The sequence below is a fragment of the Giraffa tippelskirchi genome, chromosome 11 (assembly GCF_054371585.1).
Source record: "Giraffa tippelskirchi isolate mGirTip1 chromosome 11, T2T-mGirTip1v1.2.pri, whole genome shotgun sequence".
NCBI classification, from domain to species: domain Eukaryota; kingdom Metazoa; phylum Chordata; class Mammalia; order Artiodactyla; family Giraffidae; genus Giraffa; species Giraffa tippelskirchi.
In genome coordinates, this window is record NC_137285.1 from 18,018,878 (window position 1) to 18,040,906 (window position 22,029).

The 22,029-nt window shown below is 39.3% G+C and overlaps 1 protein-coding gene across 10 annotated transcripts; it reads left to right on the forward strand.

Annotated features, from left to right (window-relative positions):
- Window positions 1-2,390: 2,390 nt before the first annotated feature.
- Window positions 2,391-21,770, forward strand: ANAPC7 (anaphase promoting complex subunit 7). 10 transcript variants are annotated; one of them, XM_081540006.1, is made up of 13 exons: window positions 2,391-2,655; window positions 6,378-6,564; window positions 8,871-8,990; window positions 9,239-9,306; window positions 10,491-10,530; window positions 12,146-12,257; window positions 12,527-12,680; window positions 13,364-13,506; window positions 15,079-15,196; window positions 15,782-15,978; window positions 18,253-18,477; window positions 19,108-19,258; window positions 20,931-21,770. In XM_081540006.1, the coding sequence occupies exons 6-13, from the start codon at window positions 12,152-12,154 to the stop codon at window positions 21,118-21,120; spliced, it is 1,284 nt and encodes a 427-aa protein (XP_081396132.1). In that variant the 5' UTR covers window positions 2,391-2,655; window positions 6,378-6,564; window positions 8,871-8,990; window positions 9,239-9,306; window positions 10,491-10,530; window positions 12,146-12,151; the 3' UTR covers window positions 21,121-21,770. The 10 variants fall into 10 exon arrangements, with proteins under 10 accessions (XP_081396132.1, XP_081396134.1, XP_081396131.1 ...); XM_081540008.1 differs by having other exon boundaries at window positions 2,391-2,564; window positions 6,353-6,564; window positions 10,491-10,754; XM_081540005.1 differs by having other exon boundaries at window positions 2,391-2,564; window positions 10,491-10,754.
- Window positions 21,771-22,029: the final 259 nt, after the last annotated feature.

Consider the following 22,029-nt stretch of genomic DNA (forward strand, 5'->3'; position numbering starts at 1 on the left):
CATTGCCCCCACACATGCACAGCCTCCCCCACTATCAGCATCTCACACTCCTGATACTTTTGTTACAAAGATGAATCTACCATTATGACCTGAAGTCCATAGTTTACCTTAGGTTTCTCTAGGTAATGTACATCTTATGAGTTTTGATAAATGAATGACATGTATCTTCCATCATGTCAGATAGAATAGTTTCACTGCCCTAAAAATACCCTGTGTTCCATCTATTCTTCCCTCCCTTGTATCCCTGGCAACTGCTAATGTTTTTACTGTCCCCAGTTTTATCTTTTCCAGAATGTCATACAGTTGGAACCATACATAATGTAACCTTTTCTGATTGGCTTTTTTCACTTAGTAATATGCATTTAAGTTTTCTCCATGTCTTTTCATGGCTGTGCTCTAATGATTGACAAATCTGTTTACCTTGTGTATGGAACATGAATATGTAAAGAGGATCATAGATTAGTCATTATAACTTGATAAGCAGTCATTGATAAGTTTGTAGAATTTAAGGGTCAGAGCCAGAAACTGTACCTTATTCATTTCTTTGCTAATCCACATGTATTTAAAAATACATTAATATAATTAAAAAGTATCAATACAGTACCTTTTTTCATGTATAATAGTTTTATTTTTCATTAAAAATTTTATTGATATTATTCAGGTAACATTTAATAAAATAATGCTCTTGACTTTTTTTAAATCTTATTTCTCTTTTATCTTTCAATGAAAATCTTGGTTTCTGTTATCATTAATATACTTGTAATTTGCTTTATACTAATTTATAATGGTAGTACTATTATTATACCACATGCATATGTAATACATAGTATGATTCTGAAGCTAATGATTACCTTATTAAGAAAGCTTCAGATTTCTTTGCAGTTCTTTTTTTTTAACTTTTTATTTTATATTGGTGTGTAGCCAGTTGCTCTCACCTTCTGAGATGGCCCCCACACTTTGTGGAATGTTTTTCTCTGAATAAATCCACTTCTTGCCTATCACTTTGTCTCTCACTGAATTCTTTCTACCATGAGACATCAAGAACCTGAGCTTCATTAAGTCCTGAGACCAGAATTAAGACCCAACAAATGGAAGATGTCAGTGTTCTTCATACCAAAGAAGACCACCTGAGGCCAGGAACCAGAGACATTCATTAAGATTAGATGAGATCAGATTAAGGGAATACACACTCTGTTCTTATCAGCAATCCCACCTTTGAATAGTTGCTATAAAATTCCTCATCAAATCCTCCCAGAATGGGACACAGTTTTTCCAGACGGGAACCCATTGTGTCCCCCTTTGCCTGGTAAAGCAATAAAGCAATGTTTTTCTACTTCACCCCTGACTCCCAACTATTTTCACTGTTTCTTTTCTGAACGTTATTGTTAGTCATCTTATTTCAGGGCTATTACTGAGAATAAAAGAGGAGTGGTCAAGAGACTGAGAAAAGCCACAGACTAGAAAATATTTTCTGATAAAATCTGATAAAGAGATGCTATCCAAAATACACAAAGAACCCTTAAAACTGAACGATAAGACCAGGAACATCCTGGGAATTCCCTGGAGGTCCAATGATTAGGACTCCCTATTCTCATTGCTGAAGGCCCAGTCTCAATTGCTGGTCAGGAAACGAAAATCCCACAAGTTTCTTGGGGCAGCCAAAAAAAAAAAAACACGACTAAAACCAGACCAAAAATCTGTACAGATACTTCACCAAAGAAGATGCACAGGTGGCAAAGAAGCATACGAGAACATGCTCAATTTCACAAATCACTAGAGAATGGCAAATTAAAATCATAACACTGCACTCATATTAGGATGGCTAAAACTCAACCTGCTGTTTATTCACTCTGAGCTAATGACTAATTTCACAGGGGAAAAAAACGCCCTTTTGTCCTCAAAGAGTGAAGCCTGACTCCCGCAGGTACCATACACACAACACCTGAGAGGAGGGGGCGTGGCACTTAGAGCTCGGGCGAGACCGTTAAAGCAGTTAGGACTGCCCCTGGCGCCTGATTAAGATATTTAAGTCCAACTGTTGGGGATTTTCCTTCCGCACCCTACTAGAATATTACTTTTTATTTATGATAAATGCTAATACATTTTAATTAATTTTAAGACTAATTTCAGTTGATCCTGAGGTGCCTTTTGTCCCCAGCCTGCTGTAAGCCCTCAGGAAAGGTTGCAACTTAAAAATGATGTAACTTTTGCTAAAAACAAACAGACAAAAAAACCCCAAACTAAACTGTACCACCTCACAGGGAACTTGGCAGGGAAGGAACGGGGGCTTTTTTTGTTGTTGTTGTTCTTCAGGCATTTCAGTAGTTGCCTATTATCCTGGGGGCGGGGCCGCGTGTAGACCCGATGGACCCCGGTGAGGCCGCCATTTTGGGCTCTTCCCCAAGGAGCTTCAGCCGGCTTTTCGTGCTCCCGCCGCCGCTATTTGCGGCCTTCCTGGGCAGAATGAATGTGATAGACCATGTGCGAGACATGGCGGCCGCGGGGCTGCACTCCAACGTGCGGCTCCTCAGCAGCTTGTTACTTACAATGAGTAATAACAACCCGTGAGTTGAGGCGGGGAGCGGTCTGGGGCTCTGGAGAAAGCGGCGCCGGTTTGGGAGCGGAGACTTTGCGGGCCTGGGCATTGGCGGGAAGGTGCGGATGCGGGCCCCTGGCTGAGGTTCCGAGGTCAGCGAGGGCCTAGTCGGGCGCAGCAGACTTAGGAACGCAAGTTGAGTTCTCCGGGTCCACGCGTTGTGCAGGGCGCTGGGACGCGCTCCCTGCGGGAGATGCGGCGAGCGGCTGGTTGGAGAAATGAAGTTGGAGGCTCTAAGAATGACCCTAGCAAAGATTTCTAGAAAGTTGGGAGCAGAGGGTTCCCTAAGGCACTGTCGCCGGTCGTAGCGACAGTCACATCTCTGGGCTAACTCCTCTCTTCCCGAAGAACGTTTTCTCTCTCGCCCAGGCTCAAAGAAGCCTTGTCCCCTGGCGCCTGGTTAAAATACTTAGATTTTAGTTTTAGATCTTCGTCCCAAGTCTGAGGTTGATTTTTCTTTCCCCATGAGTGTATCAGTAGCGTTAGCTTTCTCGTTCCTGCAAACACCTGAAGACTGGAGACTTCCTTGGTGGGTGGGAGTGGCGCGTTTTTAAGGACCCTCAGTGACCCTTTCACATTTTCATATAGTCCATAGGATTGCAAAGAGTCGGACACGCGTGAAGCGACTTAGCACACATTGCGGATGAAGCGGTGGGTTATTTCCTGCCTTGACTGCTTGTCGCCCTTTTGCTTAAATTTCTTCCCATGGCCTATGAAGCCAAAGATCTCTCTCCGACTCAGCCTCACCTACTCTGCTCTCTGTACTCCAGCTTCCTTGGTTATGCTCTTCTGTTACTTGAACACCTCAAGGTGGTTCTCAGCTCAGGGCTTTTGCATTTACCATTCTGCTTGGAGTCCAACTCAGAGCTCCCTCCTCCTTTAGGTTTCAACTCAGATACCCTTCCTAGAGAACTCTTGTCTGGCCGTCAGAATTGTCCCTGGCCCTCAGCATTCTATCCCTTTGCCCTGTTGTATATTATACATCACTGTTTGTTTGTTTGAGATATCTTTGACTTATTAGTCTCAGATGTGCAACATAATGATTTGTTGTTTGTATATACTGTGAAATGATCACTATAGTAAGTCCAGCTAACATCTAACAACCCCACATAGTTACAGAAAAGTATTTTTCTTGCGATGGGAACTTTTCTATATTCTTTTTTCTGTATTCTTCCTCTTAACACCTATTGAAGTCTGCGGCATGCCTGTTGATGTGCTAAGGAAAGTGCTGCAACCTCAGAAAGTTGAAACATGATGTTCAAGTTCACACATCTAGTAAGTGGAGGAGCCACAGTGTCTGAATTTTGGTCCTTCTGACTCTAAAGTCTCATTCTGACCCTCCATAGTCTACTGTGTCAAGTGGCATTATAATGTACTCAGTGTGGACATATTTGCATTTGGCCTGCTGTGGAAGCTGTCTGGGCCACTTAACTGTGTTACAGCTGTTCTTCCCTGTTTCATTTCCACTAGTGTGCTTTTAGACCTCACTGTGTGAGGCCCATCATTTTACCACCATCCACTTAGTGTTGACAGTGAGGAGCCCTGGTCTCTGTCAGCCTTCTTTGTTTATTCTGGAGCCTTTCACCTGGTTCTTAGTGATTTGTCAAAGTATACAGTGCCTACCATTGAGAATTTATACACTGGTCAGTCATTATTCTTGGTTTTTCAGATGTTACAGGATAATTAGAAGGAGATTGGTCTTCTGATTAGATTTAGCCCATTCTTTATATTAGGCTGAACTGGCAGTTTCCTTCCTAGCTTCAGGAGGTATTTAAATTCTGACCTTTATCATTTCTGTTTTAAAATTTATTACTTAATCTCCAATATATACCATAAAAAAAAAACAGTACTGAAGGGGTATGCAGATAAGTGTCTGCTCCTGGAGTCTTGAACTTCACCCCACCTTTTCCCTTTTCTGGAGGCAACAAATTAACAGTTTTTCATGTATCATTTCAGAAATAACTTGTGAATGCAGTAAGTAGGCATGTAAGTTACAATATATAAACATCTGAATGCTTTCTCTGCGTGTAGTATTATCAAATCAACAGTTTTCTTTCAAATCTTACCTCTCCGTAAATAGAATGTCAGAGCTGGAATAGATCTCAACTGTCTGAACTGTACCTTTCAATCCTTAACTTTGTCAGTTTATATCCAGTGTTTAGCCTATCTATCCTTTTTTTTAATATTATTTTTTATTAAGATAAAATTCACATACCATCAGATTCACTCTTTTAAAGAATACATTTCTGCGGTTTTAAGTATATTCACAGAGTTGTACAGCCAGCACCAATGTCTGTTCTAAAGCATTTGTATTATCCCCAAAGAAACCCCAAATCTATTAGTAGTCACCAATCCCACTTGCCCCAGGCCTTGGCAGTTACTAATCCATGGTACCTATTCTTGGGTATCCTTCATTTGCTGAGCAATTAACTATCTACAGAATTCTTGGACTATCTTTCTTTTTAAGTGGCAGTAGCTTGTCCTTGTCAAAGAAAAAAATGTAAATTTTAACTAGAGGAGGGATGGGATTGGAGATTAAAAATACAAGTTTCCCATTAAGATTGGTGGCCACTTCTAGGCACTTGCAAGCAATATTCAAGGTTGAAGGGAACATTCTGAAATGTATTGGTTCTGTTACTATGTCCTTAAACCCTTGAGACTCAAGGAAGTAATCTTCTAGTGCTAGTGAAGTTTACTTGCTGCTGCTGTTTACTAAGTTGTGTCCAACTCTTTGCTACCCCATGGATTGTAGCCTGTCAGGCTCCTCTGTCCATGGGGTTTCCCAGGCAAGAATACTGAAGTGGGTTGCCATTTCCTCCTCTAGGGATCTTCCAGATCCAGGGATTGAACCTGAGTCTCCTACTTGGCAGGTGGACTCTTTACTACTGAGCCACCTGGGAAGCTCCAGTAAATTTTACTTACATATGGAGAGAAAAAGAAAACAACTTCTGTCAAATACGGCTAATCCTCTCATCTGTTCCACTCTGTCCCATTGGCTTGTCCTAGTCTTCCTGTATTTCAGTATTCCCATTTTCTTCAGTATTTGAAGAGTTTCAAATTCCCTCCAAACCTGTTTTTGTTAACACTTAGATAAAAAAGATTCAGAGTGGTGAGTTTCTCTTTTCCAGTTTTTTAACCCTTCTTTGGCACTATTTGGTAATATTAAGTCATGATTGCTCTCCTTTGTATTACCCTGAAAATTTGATGTTAATGTGAAAGTATTAGCTCTTAAGGTGGCTTGGGTTAAAGAAGGGGAGGAAAAGTTGTACACATGACCCTTGAACAACTTTCAGAAGAGGGTAGGGGCGACAATCCTCCTCACAGTCAAAAATCGATATATAACTCATAGTTGGCTCTTTATGTATGCATTTCCTTTGAGTTTGCAGTTCCGCATACATGGATTCCATCAAGATGGTATATAGTACTGTAGTGTGTGCTATTGAAAAAAGAAATCTACATATTGGTGGACCCTGTAATTCAAGCCTGGTTTATTCAAGGGTCAGCCGTGTTAATGTTGCTCTTTGTATATCTCTGTATTACTGAATTTGATTTAGAGGTATCATTGTTTTCATAGTAAGTAAAGGAAAACAGAACAATTTAAGGCAATTTCCTACGTATGTTGACCATATTAACATGGAGTATGAGTCTTGCCTCTTTTTTTAGGGACTAGCGTTTAAAGTACATTGCCTTTGTTTTTTGGCTTATGTGGACACTAAGGAGGGCGTTCTTTCTGACATTTCAAAATAACCCATGTAGGGGGTATATTTTCTTTTTTTTCTAGTGAGTTATTCTCCCCATCTCAGAAGTACCAGCTTTTGGTGTATCATGCAGATTCTCTCTTTCATGATAAGGAGTATCGGAATGCTGTGAGTAAGTATACTATGGCTTTACAGCAGAAGAAAGCCCTAAGTAAAACTTCAAAAGTGAGACCTTCAACTGGAAATTCTGCATCTACTCCACAGAGTCAGGTAATTGGAAATAGATGTGTGACATGTTTTTGGTTTGTTTATATTAAGAGCAGGAGAGGTGGAAGGAATTTAAAAGACTGCTGATTAGATGTAGAAGATGTAAAATAAAAAGTAATTTTAAGGGAAAAAAAAAAAAGTAATTTTAAGGACTTCCCTGGTGGCTCAGTGGTAAAGAATCTGCCTTTCAGGAGAAACGGGTTCGATCCCTGATCTGGAAAGATCCCACATGCCTCGGATCAACTAAGCCCATGCACCGTAACTATAGAGCCTGTGCTCTTGAGCCCGGGAACAGCAACTCACTTAGCCCACATGCTCTAGAGCCTGTGGTTCACAACAAGATAAGCCACCACAATAAGAAGCCTGTGCCTTGCAACTAGAGACCAGCCCCCCCACTCACTGCAACTAGAGAAAAGCCCGCACAACAACGAAGATTCAGCACAGCCAAAAACAAATTAAAAAAATTTTAAAGGGGAGCTGACTGGAGAAACAAAGGTTAAAAACTACTTAGGTACAAGAATTCATCCAACCAAGCACAAAGAGCTAAAAACAAAATTCACTCTGGATGAATTGAAAGATAGAATTATCTGGACTCTAACCAAAGTCATGCATTATTCCTCCCGTTTATACAAACAGAATTCAAAAATCTAAAGTGGTTTTTTTTTTTTAATTTAATGAAAGTACACTTTCAAAATGTTAGTCAGTTCTTAGGATTGTGAGTACCTGGGGAAATTCACATGAAATAATCTTGCGAGTTCTTACTAGTTTTGGTTGTTGATGATTAAATAAATGAAGAGTAAAAACCTAATTTCACCACTTGACAGTCATACCATTGCTAGATATTTACTGTAATAGTTGATTCACAAAAGGTGAATCAAGGGTATATAAGGCTGCTTACTATGGTACTGTTTATAATGGTAAGAAACTATAAGCAAAAGTGTTTATCAGTAGGATCTAGTTATAGTGTAGCCCTAGGATGGAATGTGATGGGAATATTGAGGAAGTGAAATATAATGGTGTATGCGCTGATTTGGAAAGGACTGTATATGTTAGTAAATAAGCTTTTAAGCAGTGTGTTCACTACTCTTTCTGTTTAAAGGTGGTAGTTATTTTAATTTTTTGGCCACGCTGTGCTACTTGTGGGATCTTGGTTCCCCAACCAGGGATTGAACCTGAACGCACCCTGGCCCTCTTGGCAGTGAAAGTGTGGAGTCCTAACCACTGGACTGCCAGGGAATTCCCTAAAAGGGATAGTTTATAGATATATATCCTGATATATGCCTAAAATATATATGGATAATATACATGGAAAATTTAACGTGTGTGTGAAAGAAATTAACAAAACTTTAGAGGGAGGGAACCTTGACTTTCAGTTTGAACCTGTCTTTAAATTATACATGCAATTTACATTTAAAAGGAATGTCAGTAGAATGAACCGAAGTGAAATTATGAATCATGTTCTGTGTTTTTCTACATTAAAAAAAGACAAAGTAATATAATTGCTTTTATTTTTTAGCACCTGTACATTTTTCTCTTGTTTTATTTCTCTTTATGTAGAGCCTTTGTTTTTTGTTACTGAAGAGCTGATTGCCAGGAATTGTTTTCTGACCCTGAATGGAAGTCATGTGTATTATCCACATAGAATAATTCATAGAAGTAATTTTGGGGGGCATTCTGTATGCTAAGCACTATGCTAAACCTTATTTAATCTTGAAGGAGTTTTTTTAAAAATTGAGATACAGTTTACAACATAATATTCACAGTTCAGGGGTTTTAGTATTTTCACAGAATTGTGCAACCACCACCACTGTCTAATTTCAGAACATTTTCATCCCTCTAGAAAAGCCTTGTGTTCTTTATCTCTCTAGACCCTGGAAATCACTGACCTTTCTGCCTCTGTGGGTTCACCTATTCTGGACCTTTTATATGAATGGAATCATGCAATATGGGGCCTTTGGTGGCTGGCTGCTTTTACTTAGTATGTTTTCAAGGTTGATCCATGTTATGGCACATAATAAAGAAGCAATTGTTTATTCCTTTTTGTTGCAGAATAATATTCCATTGTGTGGTTGTGCCATATTTTAACTATTCATTAGTTGGTGGGCATTTGTGTTGTTTCCACTTTTTATCATTAATGATGCTATGAACATTTGCGTGCAGGTTTTTGTGTGGGCGTACGTTTTCAGTTTTCTTGGCTGTATACATAGAAGCAGAATTACTGGGTCATATGGTAATCATGTTTAACATTTTGAAGAACTGCCATACTGCTGAAGTAATATTTTGAAGAGATGTTTTCATTTCCTCTTAAGTGTCTTCCATCTGAAATTGAAGTAAAATACAAAATGGCTGAATGTTATACAATGCTAAAACAAGATAAAGATGCCATTGCTATACTTGATGGGATCCCTTCAAGACAAAGAACTCCCAAAGTAAGTTGAATTAACAGTTTAGTTACATATTTTTCCCTTCCCCAGTCCTTCCAGCTGTCTTCCTCAGTGTTTTCAGGGACTACACCTGAACATTTTACAAACCTTGTCTCTAATTCCCACTTTGTTCCCCTGTTCTCCCTGTTTAGAGAGAGGAGTGACTTTCTTATAAGACCCTGAAAATCCTGCTGAGGAAAATGGTAGCTGGAGAGTACTACATGTGTTTAATTATTTTATTTTTCTTATTGTAGGAAACATGATTTGCAGTATACTTCCAGGTAGCAGCAGTACTTTTTAAGAATCTCATTTTTTGCATTCTGTAGGTATACCCATTTGATAATGTGTATTCCTTTTATTTTCAGAATTAAGACTTCAAGATTGTACATATTTGTGTGTAGGATAGTATTTGTGTTTTATTTGGCAATAATAGTATGTAGAACACCTTCAACTGAAATGAGAAGATCTAGTTTCTTGTTTTTGCATTTAGGGCATACAAGCAGTGTATAGTGTGAACTTAGGCAAGTTAAAAATCTGGCTTTACTTTTTTCCTTATTAAAAAATAAGGAAAAAAGGATAATAATCCTTTCTTTGGTATAAACTAAGTTCATGTATGTGAGAATACTTTTTAAAGTATTATTCTATAAGGAGTATTATATTAGGCATCTGATTACAGGTTTTCTTTGAAGTCCAGTTTAGAAAAACAAAATCTTAGCTCTTAGGTGTGAATTCACATCATTATTTAATATTCTAACACATACTCTCATGTCATCTACCTTCCTCTCTTCATTGAAAAACTGTGCAGTGTAGTTAACAATAGGAACTTTTATAGGTATAATGTACATCTTCCTGCCATTAAAAGAAAGGGAATTATAAGCAGTAGGGACCAGGTGTATTTAGCGTTTTTTCACCCAGGTGTTACTGAGTTTTAAAAGTAATCAATCACACTTGATGAGAACATGTTTAAGCATCTCCTCATGTTGAAGATTTACGTAATATTTTCTGAATTTTAACAATTAAGCTATTTCCTCATATTTTATGGTGATAATTGTTATTTAAAACATTTGTAAGTATATTATAGACTAACCTGTCTCACAGTAAGCTGGGCACTGTGTACTTAATTATATTCTGGTACGCTATAAAAGTCTTACCCTAGAATAATTTTTTTGTATATATGAAGAATGTCTTCATTTGGAAAATGCTGCTTTGATTGTAAGCTTTGAAGAATACCTATTCCTTATCTTATTGGAAACATTCCATAATTTCTTCTTAATGACTTGAGGGAGTTTGGGGGCATTTTTAAAAATGAGTAATGGCCAAGAAAGTGAGCCTTGTGGTATCCAACACTTTGGTATTTACAGCTGTCATTTTAGGAAGAACTAAAGGAGTCCACATATGTTAAGAGTACATATCCTTCATAGAGCTGTTGTAGCCGGGAGCAAACAAAAGATATGTGCCTCAAACATAAACCTATAATATTTACAGTTTTTCTTTCTTGTCCGTTAGGGAGTTAACTGGCTTCTCAGTCTGTGTAAAGGACAAGGAAGTGAGTCAAAATACGTCTAAATGAACGTCTGTTAATGTATGGTAAACACCGCCACACATTCCTTCACATTTTAAAGGAAAATTCCAGTGTGAGATTATTATGTCTTGGAAAATCTTCAACTTTTAAGAGAAACATACCAAGAAACAATTTCTCACTCAGTTTTTAGAAAATGATGACTGCTTATATTTATAACTGGTGGAATGCGACTTTAATGATGTCCCCAAGTAAGGATCTGTTTTTAAAAAGAATTGACTTTCTAACTAGGTAGTTCTCAAAACTCAAAGTGTCAAGTAGTTTAAAGGGAATTTTTAATATTTGTTGAGATAGAAAGCCTGTCAGTCATAGTTTGTTAATAACAAGCAGTCAAGAAAGGATTTTAAATTTAATTCTTTTATTTTTTTCAAGTATTGACACCAATACTGGAGTTTTCCTTTAAGTACCTTTTTTTTTTTGCATTTCAACATAGCCTAAAATGGAAAATCTGAGGCCAAATAAAAATAGTTTTATTTCTAGTATTTCATTATTTCATGGAATCAGTATGGATTAATGCCATAATAGATTGTTTTATATACTGTGAGTTCATAATTGAAACAGATGTTTTTCATTTGCAGAGTAATTTTTTGAGTAAATATCTGGCATACCAAGCTACAGATAATTGAAGAGATTGGGGATTTGCTTTTTTTCTTTTGTGCCCTTGTGTTGACTGCTTTCTTAGGTTAATGATCTGGCAAACACTGTGTTCCATTTAAGATGTATTAATTTTAAATTGGAATGTTGTATACTCTTTGTACTATTAAGATCATTTATCTCTTCTCTGTAACTTCTTATTCTTGGGAGCTCTTAGGTTTTCTCAAATTTTCCCTGTTGCATTTTTAGGAAGTTGTCCTGCCCACCCCTCCACCCGCCGCCACCCTCCCCCCCCAAACTGAGTTACATATTTGAGTTGTGCTAAAAATGCATTCACTAGATTTAAATAATAAAGCTAATTTCTGGATCATTGTCACCTCTGGAGATCAGTTAGAGTTTGATTTTTGTAGCATTTTTTTTGAGTCAGACAATACCTGTGAGTCAAAGCTTTAAACATTAGAAAAGCTAGAGTCTAGCTGCTAGACTAATTGTCAGAGAGGAGCCAAATGTTGTACTTGTGTGTCCATCATTTCCTTTTTGGGGAAAATTCATCTGATCTTTTTTAACTAGCTTTGTTAAGACTTCCTCACTTTCTTATACTGTGATATTATGCTTAAAAAATAAAACATGTAAACAAACATTTTTAACATAGTTCATCTTCTGTTTTAAAAATCAAGGTAATTAGAATTATGTAACATTTCTCAAATGAATGTTACTTCCATTTCCAGAGGCAGCATCTTTGGTCCAGATATTATTGGGCCTTTTGGTTGGGTAAGTGTGAGGAATTTGGGAAGTAATGGGAGGACATAGAAAAGCAAAGGTAGTAATTTCCTCTTTGTTTGGAGAGTGGGGTTGCACTTTGTTTCCACAGGGCCTTGGGTAGATTTTTCAGTAAAAAGTAGAATAGCTAATAATGAAAATCAGAACTTACTGATGGTAAGATTTTATTTTTAAATACTTACCTTATTATCTTTTGTTTTTACTGCAGATAAACATGATGTTGGCAAACCTGTACAAGAAGGCTGGTCAGGAGCGACCTTCAGTCACCAGCTATAAGGAAGTACTGAGGCAGTGCCCATTAGCCCTTGATGCAATTCTAGGTACAGGTCATTCTTTCCCTATTTTCATGGAGTGTTTACTCTCTAAGATAGTGATTCTTAATCTTGGCTGTACATTAGAATAATTTAGGTTACTACTGCTGTGTATTCTTTCATTGCTGAAAAAATATTGTAGTTGTTCTGTCATATGCATCTTGCTTAGAATAGGGGAAGGGTTGCCTTACAACCTGGGAAAAGTGTAGCCTATTGCTTCTTGCATTGTAGACGGATGCTATGCCTCACCTTCTTTCTCCTACTTTCTGTTGGATTAGGTTTGCTGTCTCTTTCTGTAAAAGGTGCAGAGGTGGCATCAATGACAATGAACGTGATCCAGACTGTGCCTAACTTGGATTGGCTTTCTGTGTGGATCAAAGCCTATGCTTTTGTGCATGTTGGTGACAATTCGAGAGCAATCAATACCATTTGGTGAGAACCACAAAGTTAATTGAATATTCTTGGGACCCTTATATGGAAGTTGATGTATCTAAATTAGCAAAATGGAAAAATGAGATGCTTATCTCTTGTTGTTAAAGCCTGTTGTCCCTGGGCTTTGTTAATCTCTTAATGTACTCAGTGGCCCCAGATGTAATAATCTTTGTTAAATGTAAACTTGGACCAAGTTTAACTCTGTGTATCATACTTGAACCTGAAAGAACATCTTTTTGGATGCCCTAGAAGCATAGTTTTTGCACCATCTGACCTGGATTGCCTCGGTACTGGGGTTTTTCTTTCTAGTTAGGTCAAGTCCAAGGTCATCAGAGTGGGATTTGTATTAGGCAGAATCATTTGGTTGAGTAATAAATAGCTGTTACTTTGAATGATATTATATTTAACACTATACAGTATATGTTATTCTCTGAAAAACTGCAACCAGAAAGTTCTTTCTAGGTAATGAGAGAGATTTCTGCTTTATTCTGTGTATTTATTATCCTATCTTGTATAACTTTAAGTTATAAGCTCAGAATTAAGAAAATTAGTTACATGGTTTGTTTTTGAAGTCTTTCATTATGAAAAATCTTACATAAAATAGTACCCTTATGCCCATCACCCAGATTCAACAACTAAGAGACTTAAGATATATTTTAAGGTTCGTGTTTAATATTTTAAAGTTCACTAGAGAAAAAGTCCTTGTTGAGAGATAACGTGGACCTACTGGGAAGCTTAGCAGATCTGTACTTCAGAGCTGGAGACAATAAAAACTCGGTCCTCAAGTTTGAACAGGCACAGATGTTGGATCCGTATCTGATAAAAGGTAAGTAATTCTTGGGGCAGGATGGAGGTAAATGTCCAGGGTCAAATCAGAAGATAGGGAGAAGATGTAGCATGGTCTTCTGATAACAGCTTTTCATAAAATGTATTAGAGTAGCCTTTTTTTTAAGGTCCTGACAATGTCTCTTAACACTCGGGTAATTCCATTTTGAGCAGTTGTTTTTGGTTGGATTCAAGTGTCATATCCCCACAGATAATTACTTGACTTTTTTTCTTTGGGGAGGGATCACAGCCCTTTCTTACGGTTTATAAATTTATGATGTGTCTGACTGAGAATTTGGATGGCATCCCCAGAATCATAATATCCTTTTAGGGAGTTTAGGTTCACTATGTCCTTAAATTTAGTTTAAAAAGGAGTAATTCAACAGACACTAAGAAAGTGATAAGATGACTAAAAGAAGTAATTAGACGTGAACAACAATTAAAGAAAGTCATTGATGTAAAAGAAGATTGCTGCTAAAGAGGTAAGCCACAGGTCCACAGAGAAAGCGTGGACCTACTGGAAAGCTTAGCAGATCTGTACTTCCAAAGGATGGCTGTCGGGTGACTGGCAGTGAGTGAAGGAAATGTGTGCAGGAATAGTAATGGGAAATAAGGTTGCGTAAATAGGCAGAAGTCTGCTTGCAAAGGCCCAAAAATGGTCATCAGAAAAATACGGCCTTGTGACAATAAACAGTTTTGTAGACTCTTAAGCCACAAGAATGACAGAGCAGGGAGGGGACCTTCACAAGCATGTAGATAGGGAAACAGATTCAGAAAGATGAGTTCGTTTGCTCAGGGTCCCTCCTGCCCAGTGTTACTCCTCTTTACCAAACTGCCTGTGCCCATGGTGAAAATGGCATTTGAGAAGTACTAGCCTGACAGTAGTCAGCTGCTTAAGATTGGAAGTTCAGACCCGAGTCCAGGGGCCAGCAGGGAATATTGCAGTAATTTGGTTTAAGAGACATTTTCTTGAGAATCTGAAGGAATAGTAAGGAATGGAGGGGAATGGTGGTAAGAGTTGGGTGACAGTGAGCTTAGGGCTTTTTTTTTTTTTAATAGAACATAAACGAGAATAAAGTGGGGTAGGGTGGGGGGAGAGCAGGGGGATGATCTTAAATGAAGTAGACTCTAGAAAGAAGTGGATGACTTTTTCTAGAATAGACTAGCTTTTTTCTGAGACTAACTGGCATATTAAGTGTATACTCCTGATTGTGTCTAGACTTCTTGGAAGAGAGAACTTAATTTGATGCTTTTTTTGGACCTTTTCTGGTTATGTGTTAGGATAACTATGGCTGTATTATCACGCCACAGGATGTAGGGACAAATAGTTCCTGAAAATTACAGGCTTTCAAATTGTGAGGTAGGTCCTTCTACTCCTTTGCTTTTTATTTTTATTTATTTTTACTTTTGTATGTGTTTTGTCTTTTTAATAGTCATTCTGTAGGAAAATGGGAATGCTAGTGGGAGGAGCTTATGATATTGGTGAGGGCTCGGACCCTGCAGAAGCTCTTGTGTGGGCTCTGATGAAGGTTGTAGCTCTGTTACAACCTTTAATGAGCCTCTTCCTCTGTAGGAATGGATGTGTATGGCTACCTCCTGGCACGAGAAGGGCGGCTGGAGGATGTGGAGAACCTTGGCTGCCGCCTTTTTAATATTTCTGACCAACATGCAGAACCCTGGGTGGTCTCTGGGTATGTTTATACATTCCCTTTTCTCCCCAGTTTTAGTAGATTCTTTAGGAAATTGTGGTTTCACCTAAATAGAATATAAATTTGAAAGCACTGGTTTAAAGAATAATCAGACTTGAATTCAAGTCATAGTCTGTCTGTGACTCTGGATGCATCATTTATTTCTCTCAGTCTGTTTTCTCGTTTGGAAAATGAGGATACTACCCCTGCTTTGTGGGGTAAGTGTTTACTGAGTGGATACATCATGCTCAGCTCTGGACCTGCTCACGGGAAGCCATCAGTGAGCAGGCCAGGAGCTGTGCTGCTTTGTTATTGACCTGGCTTAACAAATTCTCTGAATGTCTCTGATCTGATAACATATCCAGATCATCAGATTCTTTTTTGTAATTTTCCCTTCCATATCAAGATTCCACCCTTAAAAATAAATATTCAGTAGATTTTTGTTGTGCTGTTTTTTTCACTAATACCTTACGCTACAGTTGGAAGGGGTTTGTAGTAAGGATCGTGTAGAAGGCCGTCTCTTTGATTTTCTTTTTGAATGAAATTTATTTATGGTCTTTTTTCAGATAACTTTGTGTTTTCCTCCAGGTGTCATAGCTTCTATAGCAAACGCTATTCTCGAGCCCTCTACTTAGGAGCCAAGGCCATTCAGCTGAATAGTAATAGTGTTCAAGCTTTGCTACTTAAGGGAGCAGCGCTTAGAAACATGGGCAGAGTCCAGGAAGCAATAATCCACTTTCGGGAGGCTATACGTCTTGCACCTTGTCGCTTAGATTGTTATGAAGGTAAGATAATTATAGATGGTGTAGATCTGTAGATGTGGCACTTAGAGGGAAGGTTTTGTTGGGCCAGCAATTTCCAAACTCTGTTGCACATTGGAGTCCTCTGGGGGAACTTTTAGAAATCCTGATGCTAGGTCATTTCAGTATTGTTTAAGTCAGAATATTTGCTGGTGGGCTAGAGGCGTCAGTACTTTTTTATGATCACAGGTAATGCCAACATGCAGACATATTTGGGAACCACTTCATTAGGCATTACAGATTTATTTAGGGCTGGACTTTTCACTCCATACTTTATAATTCACTTTTCTTATTTTTTTTTGTTTCTCATTTTTGGTGAGGGTATAGTTTTGGTGGGTTTTTTGTTCTGTTTTGTTTCTCAGATGTGGCTCACTTGTTAATGTGAATCTCTCTGTGCTGGCACTGTGCTGGATTGGTTGGTATGTCTTTATTGTTTTTTTATAGTTGGCTTACCTTGGGCCAGAAATACTACTCATAGGATAACTCTACATCCATATGTCAGTGTTGGTTGTGGGAACTGGTCAGTTCATTGTGACCTCCGGAGTAGGCCTCATCAAGGTCAAGCTTTGTTTTGTTACGTACTATTTTAGGTTCATGTGAACTGACCCTAGGAGTTCAAAGCTGTGCCAGCTTCAGCAGCATTTGGTGACTCAGTCACAGACGTTAAAATAGATCTTACAAGATGCAGTTCCTCCAAAGCATATTTTTATAAGAATTTAAAAATAGACCCAGGAGTCTAGGAGTGATTTGCTCTTAACAGAAGGATGAGTTCGAATTTGAGAAATAAAAATTACAATTTGGGGACTTCGCTGGTGGTCCAGTGGTTAAGACTCTGCCCTGCCAATGCAGGGGGTGTGAGTTTGATCCCTGGTCAGGGAACTAGGATTCCACATGCCTTGCAGCATGGCCAAAAGATTAAAAAAAGAAAGAAAATTGGAAGTTGGAGTGAAAAGCAAATCTGCTTAGATACCCAGAGAACTATGCCTCTTGTGGATTTGTTCTTAAACTGCAGCAAGCCATGCTTTTGGTTTCTGATTAAATTCATGATCCTAAAACTGTAGTTTCCCTATCCTCCCAACTACTTTTATCACATTAATTCCCTTCTGCTGTGTGCATGTCTCACAAGAGCTCAGGAATGCAGTCGAGTATCTCCATTACCAGAGTGAGTGGTTGGACACAGGATAGTTAGTTTTTCCCCATTTGGCCTGTGAAGCTTTATGAGATGACTTTGCTCAAGCTCCCATTTGGAGATTTGGATCAGGGTGACCTGGTAATGCCCCTGATGCATCTTGCAGCCTTTAGCTGAGCTTCCTTTACTGATTGGGGCCCTGGGTAAGGGTGAAGTGCGTTCTTATTAACATTTCCCTTTGAATTTCCTATGAGGCTTTAGCAGGAAAGTAAAACTATTCAAGTAGTTACAAACAACCATATTCCAAAGTCCACCATGTTGCCCTTAATAGTTAGGTAATTTCTAGTTAAGTAACTGTAGTGTGTGGTAGAATGTGCACAAATGTTATAAATGCCACTAGGGTGGAGGAGTGTATACAGAGAAAATCTGCCAGGGAGTGTGTGGGTTTGGGGTTTAAACTGTTTTTCTGTTTTGATGAGTTCCCTGTACCAATGAGTACTTCCTCTGTTCTCTTCGATTTCTTGGCATGAAGATTGGAGAGTTGACTGTTGAAATGTCCCCATGGAGCATCAGCCTCTAGCTGTGGGTGTGAAGGTGGAGCCACCAGTCTCAGGGTGTTTGATCTCTGTGATGAAGACCTTTCCATCCAGTTTAGGGAGACCCTAGGTTGCCCCCTGGTTCCTTTAATTTTTAGAGGTGAACAGTTAAATTTAGGACTAAAGGTGACTGAGCAGTGCTGGAAATTAACAGCTTGTTAAAAGGCAGCAAGACCTTGGGTTTTGTTGGAAACCTCATCTTTTCACAGTATCAATTAATGAGTAGTGTCACGTTTGTTCCTCTAACAGTCAGCTGAGCTGGCTACATGCTTTGGTTTACTTATGCATACTTGTTTCCTTCACTAAAGGTGTGTTTGCACTACAGGCTTTTTCCACATTCATCAAGTACTCTTGGGAAGAGCACCTCTTAGCTGTTTCATTAACATGCTCTTCAGTCTGATCTCACCATCAGAGTCTTCCCCTGACCTGCCTTTTGTTTGAAACTTTGAAAGTTTGCAGTTTGGAAGGCTGTCAGAATGGAAGCATGGCTTGGAATGGTAATGTGATTGAACTTTCTGTGTTATATTTTTCCAGGTCTCATCGAATGTTACTTAGCCTCCAACAGTATTCGTGAAGCAATGGTAATGGCTAACAATGTTTACAAAACTCTAGGAGCAAATGCACAGACCCTTACCCTTTTAGCCACCGTTTGTCTTGAAGACCCAGTGACACAGGAGAAAGCCAAAACCTTATTAGATAAAGCCCTGACCCAGAGGCCGGATTACATTAAGGCTGTGGTGAAAAAAGCAGAACTACTTAGTAAGTATCTTGTTTACTTCCCTGTTCCGAGTTAATTGTGTAAAACCTGAGTCCAGTTGGATTTTCTAGTCCCAGTTGGTTACAGATGACCAAGCAGGTGTGTGCTTTTGCAGTAGGTCTGAGCCTATTTGAATTGTTTTATATTTACACAACCAAATGTAATTGGCTTAGACCTTCTCGGATTGGCAGTGAATTACTTCCGGAGTGGCTCAAGCCAGCTATACTTGGTTAGTACCTATTCAGCTCACTTTGTCTTGAACTAATTTGGGCTGAATACAACTGGTTTTAACCCATCATGATTCTCCTGTGACTTCTCTTTCAGCCTTGGTTTTTTTAAATCCTGATTTGTGAGGAACTGAGTTTGATCTAGTTTGGCAAATCCATTTTGGCTTTTTATATGAACTCTGGTTAAGAATAAGTTTTTAAAAATCAAAACTCAAGCTGCTGACTTCCTAATGGAATAGGAATTCAAATGAGCTTGTTCTTATTTCCTGCCACACCAGTGTTCTCTTGACATCTATAAGTAGATATTTGGATTGTGATCATTTTTGTGGTTATATGTATATGACTTGCAATGAGAATATATTTTGAAATGTGTAAGTAGGAAAATGAGGGTCTTTTTCTTTTCAGGCAGAGAACAGAAATATGAAGATGGAATTGCTTTGTTGAGGAACGCACTAGCTAATCAGAGTGACTGTGTCCTGCATCGGATCCTAGGAGATTTCCTTGTAGCTGTCAATGAGTATCAGGAAGCAATGGACCAGTATAGTATAGCACTAAGGTAGGCACTTAGCCTCCCATGGGGGGAAGGTCATGAGGGGTAGAGGAGGCAGGGATCAGTGTAACAGGAGTTCTGGAAACACACATACTATGTGCCCACGGTTGAAAACACAATAATAATGATAGTGTTTGTTAATTTATGACTTCTAAAGTCTTAAGTGATATTAACAACATTAAAGAACTGTTTAACTCATAACCAGCCACACCACTATAACATCTGTTTTCATTTGTGTAGATCATCTTCCTGGCCTTGCCAACACATATACATATTTTTATAGAGTTATACGTAGTATATATTTTATATTCTGCTTTTTCAAATCAGCGTATTGTAAGTACTTTCCCATGTTTCTATCTACTGTAGTAGTTAAGAACTTAAGCTCTGAAGAATACTACCTTTATCACCTGTTATCTTGGGAAGTTACTAACAAATTTCCTTGTCTATATCTATCTACCTTATTAGGTATTAAATGATTAAATGAGGATTAAATGATTATTTCATGTAAAGCTCTTAGCACTGTGCCTGGTACATAGTAAATACTAAATAAATAGTGGTATTCTTACTGCTTAATACAGAAGTGATTTCTTTGAGGATTGTCTGTGTGTCTATAAAGTTATGGTGAAGGCCTGTCTTTAATGGAGTCTGATCACATCCATTTACTTGTTCAGCAGTTGATCACCACTCATGTGCTCGGCATCTCAGTAACCACTGGGGATGCTGTGATTCCGGGAGCTCACAGTCTCAGATGTGCAGGCTAATAGATACCATGTGCTAAGTGCTTTCAAAGCAATCTCGAGAAGGCAAGGTGGGAGTGCAGAGGGTGGGAATCCATGGGTGTGGGTGAGAGCTGTATGGAAGGTTTCAGAGAAGAGATGGTACAGATCATCTACAGTTACATAAGTAGGAACAGGATTTCAACGTGGGTTTCATCTGCTTTTTGAAAGCCCAGAAGCAAATAAATGAGAAAATAAAATAAATTATAGAGGTGGGATTTGCTAGAGATTGGACACGAGCTGGCCTCAGTGATGGTCACAAAGGCAAGAGGAAAGATTGCTTAGGAACCAAGTAAGTAAATGTTCTGGACCCTCTGAACTTTGAGGGTTTGGACATGGGCGGTACTCTTAGCTTCTACAGTGCCCAGGTAGGGGTAACTTTGGGTCCTGGGGTCTAACCTAGGAGTTGACAAATCTGGTTCATGGTAAGCATGATGGTTTTGGTTGCCTTCTGAAATGCTGATATGTTTAATTATATTGTAAGAGCATGGAACAGTTTTAACGCACAGAAAAATAAGTATTTTTTGTAACCTTGTAACTTAGAAATCCCATACTGTTAAATTATATTTGAATTTTTCTGTTAATGATTGCTTACTGCTTTTTCATTTATCTAGTGTCTTCCTCTGGCAGAATGCTAGGGGTTTTAGGTGTGAAAAAATTTAAGAAATATATGGAGAAAATGCAAATTGAGAATTCTAAAACTTAGGACAAGACGCCTTTTTCACTTCTAGTGGTGGACTCCCTCAATCCTGCCTTGGAACTGGAGTTGTTTGGAGAGGCCAGGCATTAGCAGATTCTCTGTGACTGAGTGGTCATTTCCTGCCGTGCCAGGGAGATGACACATCAGCCAGCAAGAAGCAAGGCAGAGATTCAGGCCTCTCCTCTGTTTTGTTGTCCCCTAGTTTGGACCCCAATGACCAGAAGTCTCTAGAGGGGATGCAGAAGATGGAGAAGGAGGAGAGTCCCACGGATGCCACTCAGGAGGAGGATGTGGACGACATGGAAGGGAGTGGGGAAGAAGGGGACCTGGAGGGCAGCGACAGTGAGGCGGCCCAGTGGGCTGACCAGGAGCAGTGGTTCGGCATGCAGTGAGGCAGGCAGCAGCTCCGTGGCCACACTGGCCTGCCCTGCTCTGAGCACTTCCGTGGACTGAAGGAACCTGTAGGAGCCCGCTCTCTGGGAGGACAATGATTCAGCATGTGATTGCAGCAGGGGTCCCTGCCCCTTACTCCATATTTCTAGTGGTGACTTCATTTTTAAAAACAGCCTGACCAACCCTCCATCCTCCCCTGCTCCTGCCAGGGAGGACCAAGTGAGTGCTCTGAGAGGCCCTTGGACGTGTCGGGGCTTCTGCGACAGAGTGCTTTTTGTGTCAAAATCTGAAAGCTCGAGGACTAGACAGTGTTTTTTCTGTGATACTGTGGATGGGTTTAAAGGGGTGACCTGTCATCCAGAGCAAGAGTCATCTCCCGGCAGCAGCATGGGCTGGCCCTTGCAGAGAGGGTTTACTGTCCCAGAAATCATCATCCTGAGTTGTCCAAACTTCCCTAGTAACCTTGCTTCCTTCTGCAATGTTAGTAATGCCTTAAGCTGACAGCTGCTGTTTTTGCAGAACAGTTTTCCAATTTGCTAACCTGGTAACTTGCCTATGAGCCTGGGCTGAGTCTGAGAAACAAGTGTGACCGAGAGCATGAACAGAAGCGCAGTTGGGGTAATTAATAAAACTGTTTTTTGTACAGTAATGGTGTTGGGTTGATCAGAATGGAAGCCCTTTATAGAGATTCTTTTTTTGGTCTCGTTTACAGTGCATTGATTCAGCCGTAGAACTATTTGTCATAAATAGACTCCCTTTCTTCCCAGAGTGTTGGGAGCCAGAAGGATTGGAAACCTCAGGTATACTGAGCTGGTTCATCTGTTTGCATTTTCAATTGCTAAATTCCCGGGAAGAGTCTGACTGAATTTTAGATTGATTTTGCCAATCTCTGTCAGGGGTGCTGAGGT

Bases quoted from the DNA above. Each gene is read 5' to 3' on its own strand.
- ANAPC7 (XM_081539998.1), top strand. From the start codon at position 2,464: ATGAATGTGATAGACCATGTGCGAGACATGGCGGCCGCGGGGCTGCAC. The intron at 18,478-19,107 runs GTAAGTATCTTG...TTTTCTTTTCAG, and splicing joins GAAAAAAGCAGAACTACTTA to GCAGAGAACAGAAATATGAA. The intron at 19,259-20,930 runs GTAGGCACTTAG...GTTGTCCCCTAG, and splicing joins CAGTATAGTATAGCACTAAG to TTTGGACCCCAATGACCAGA.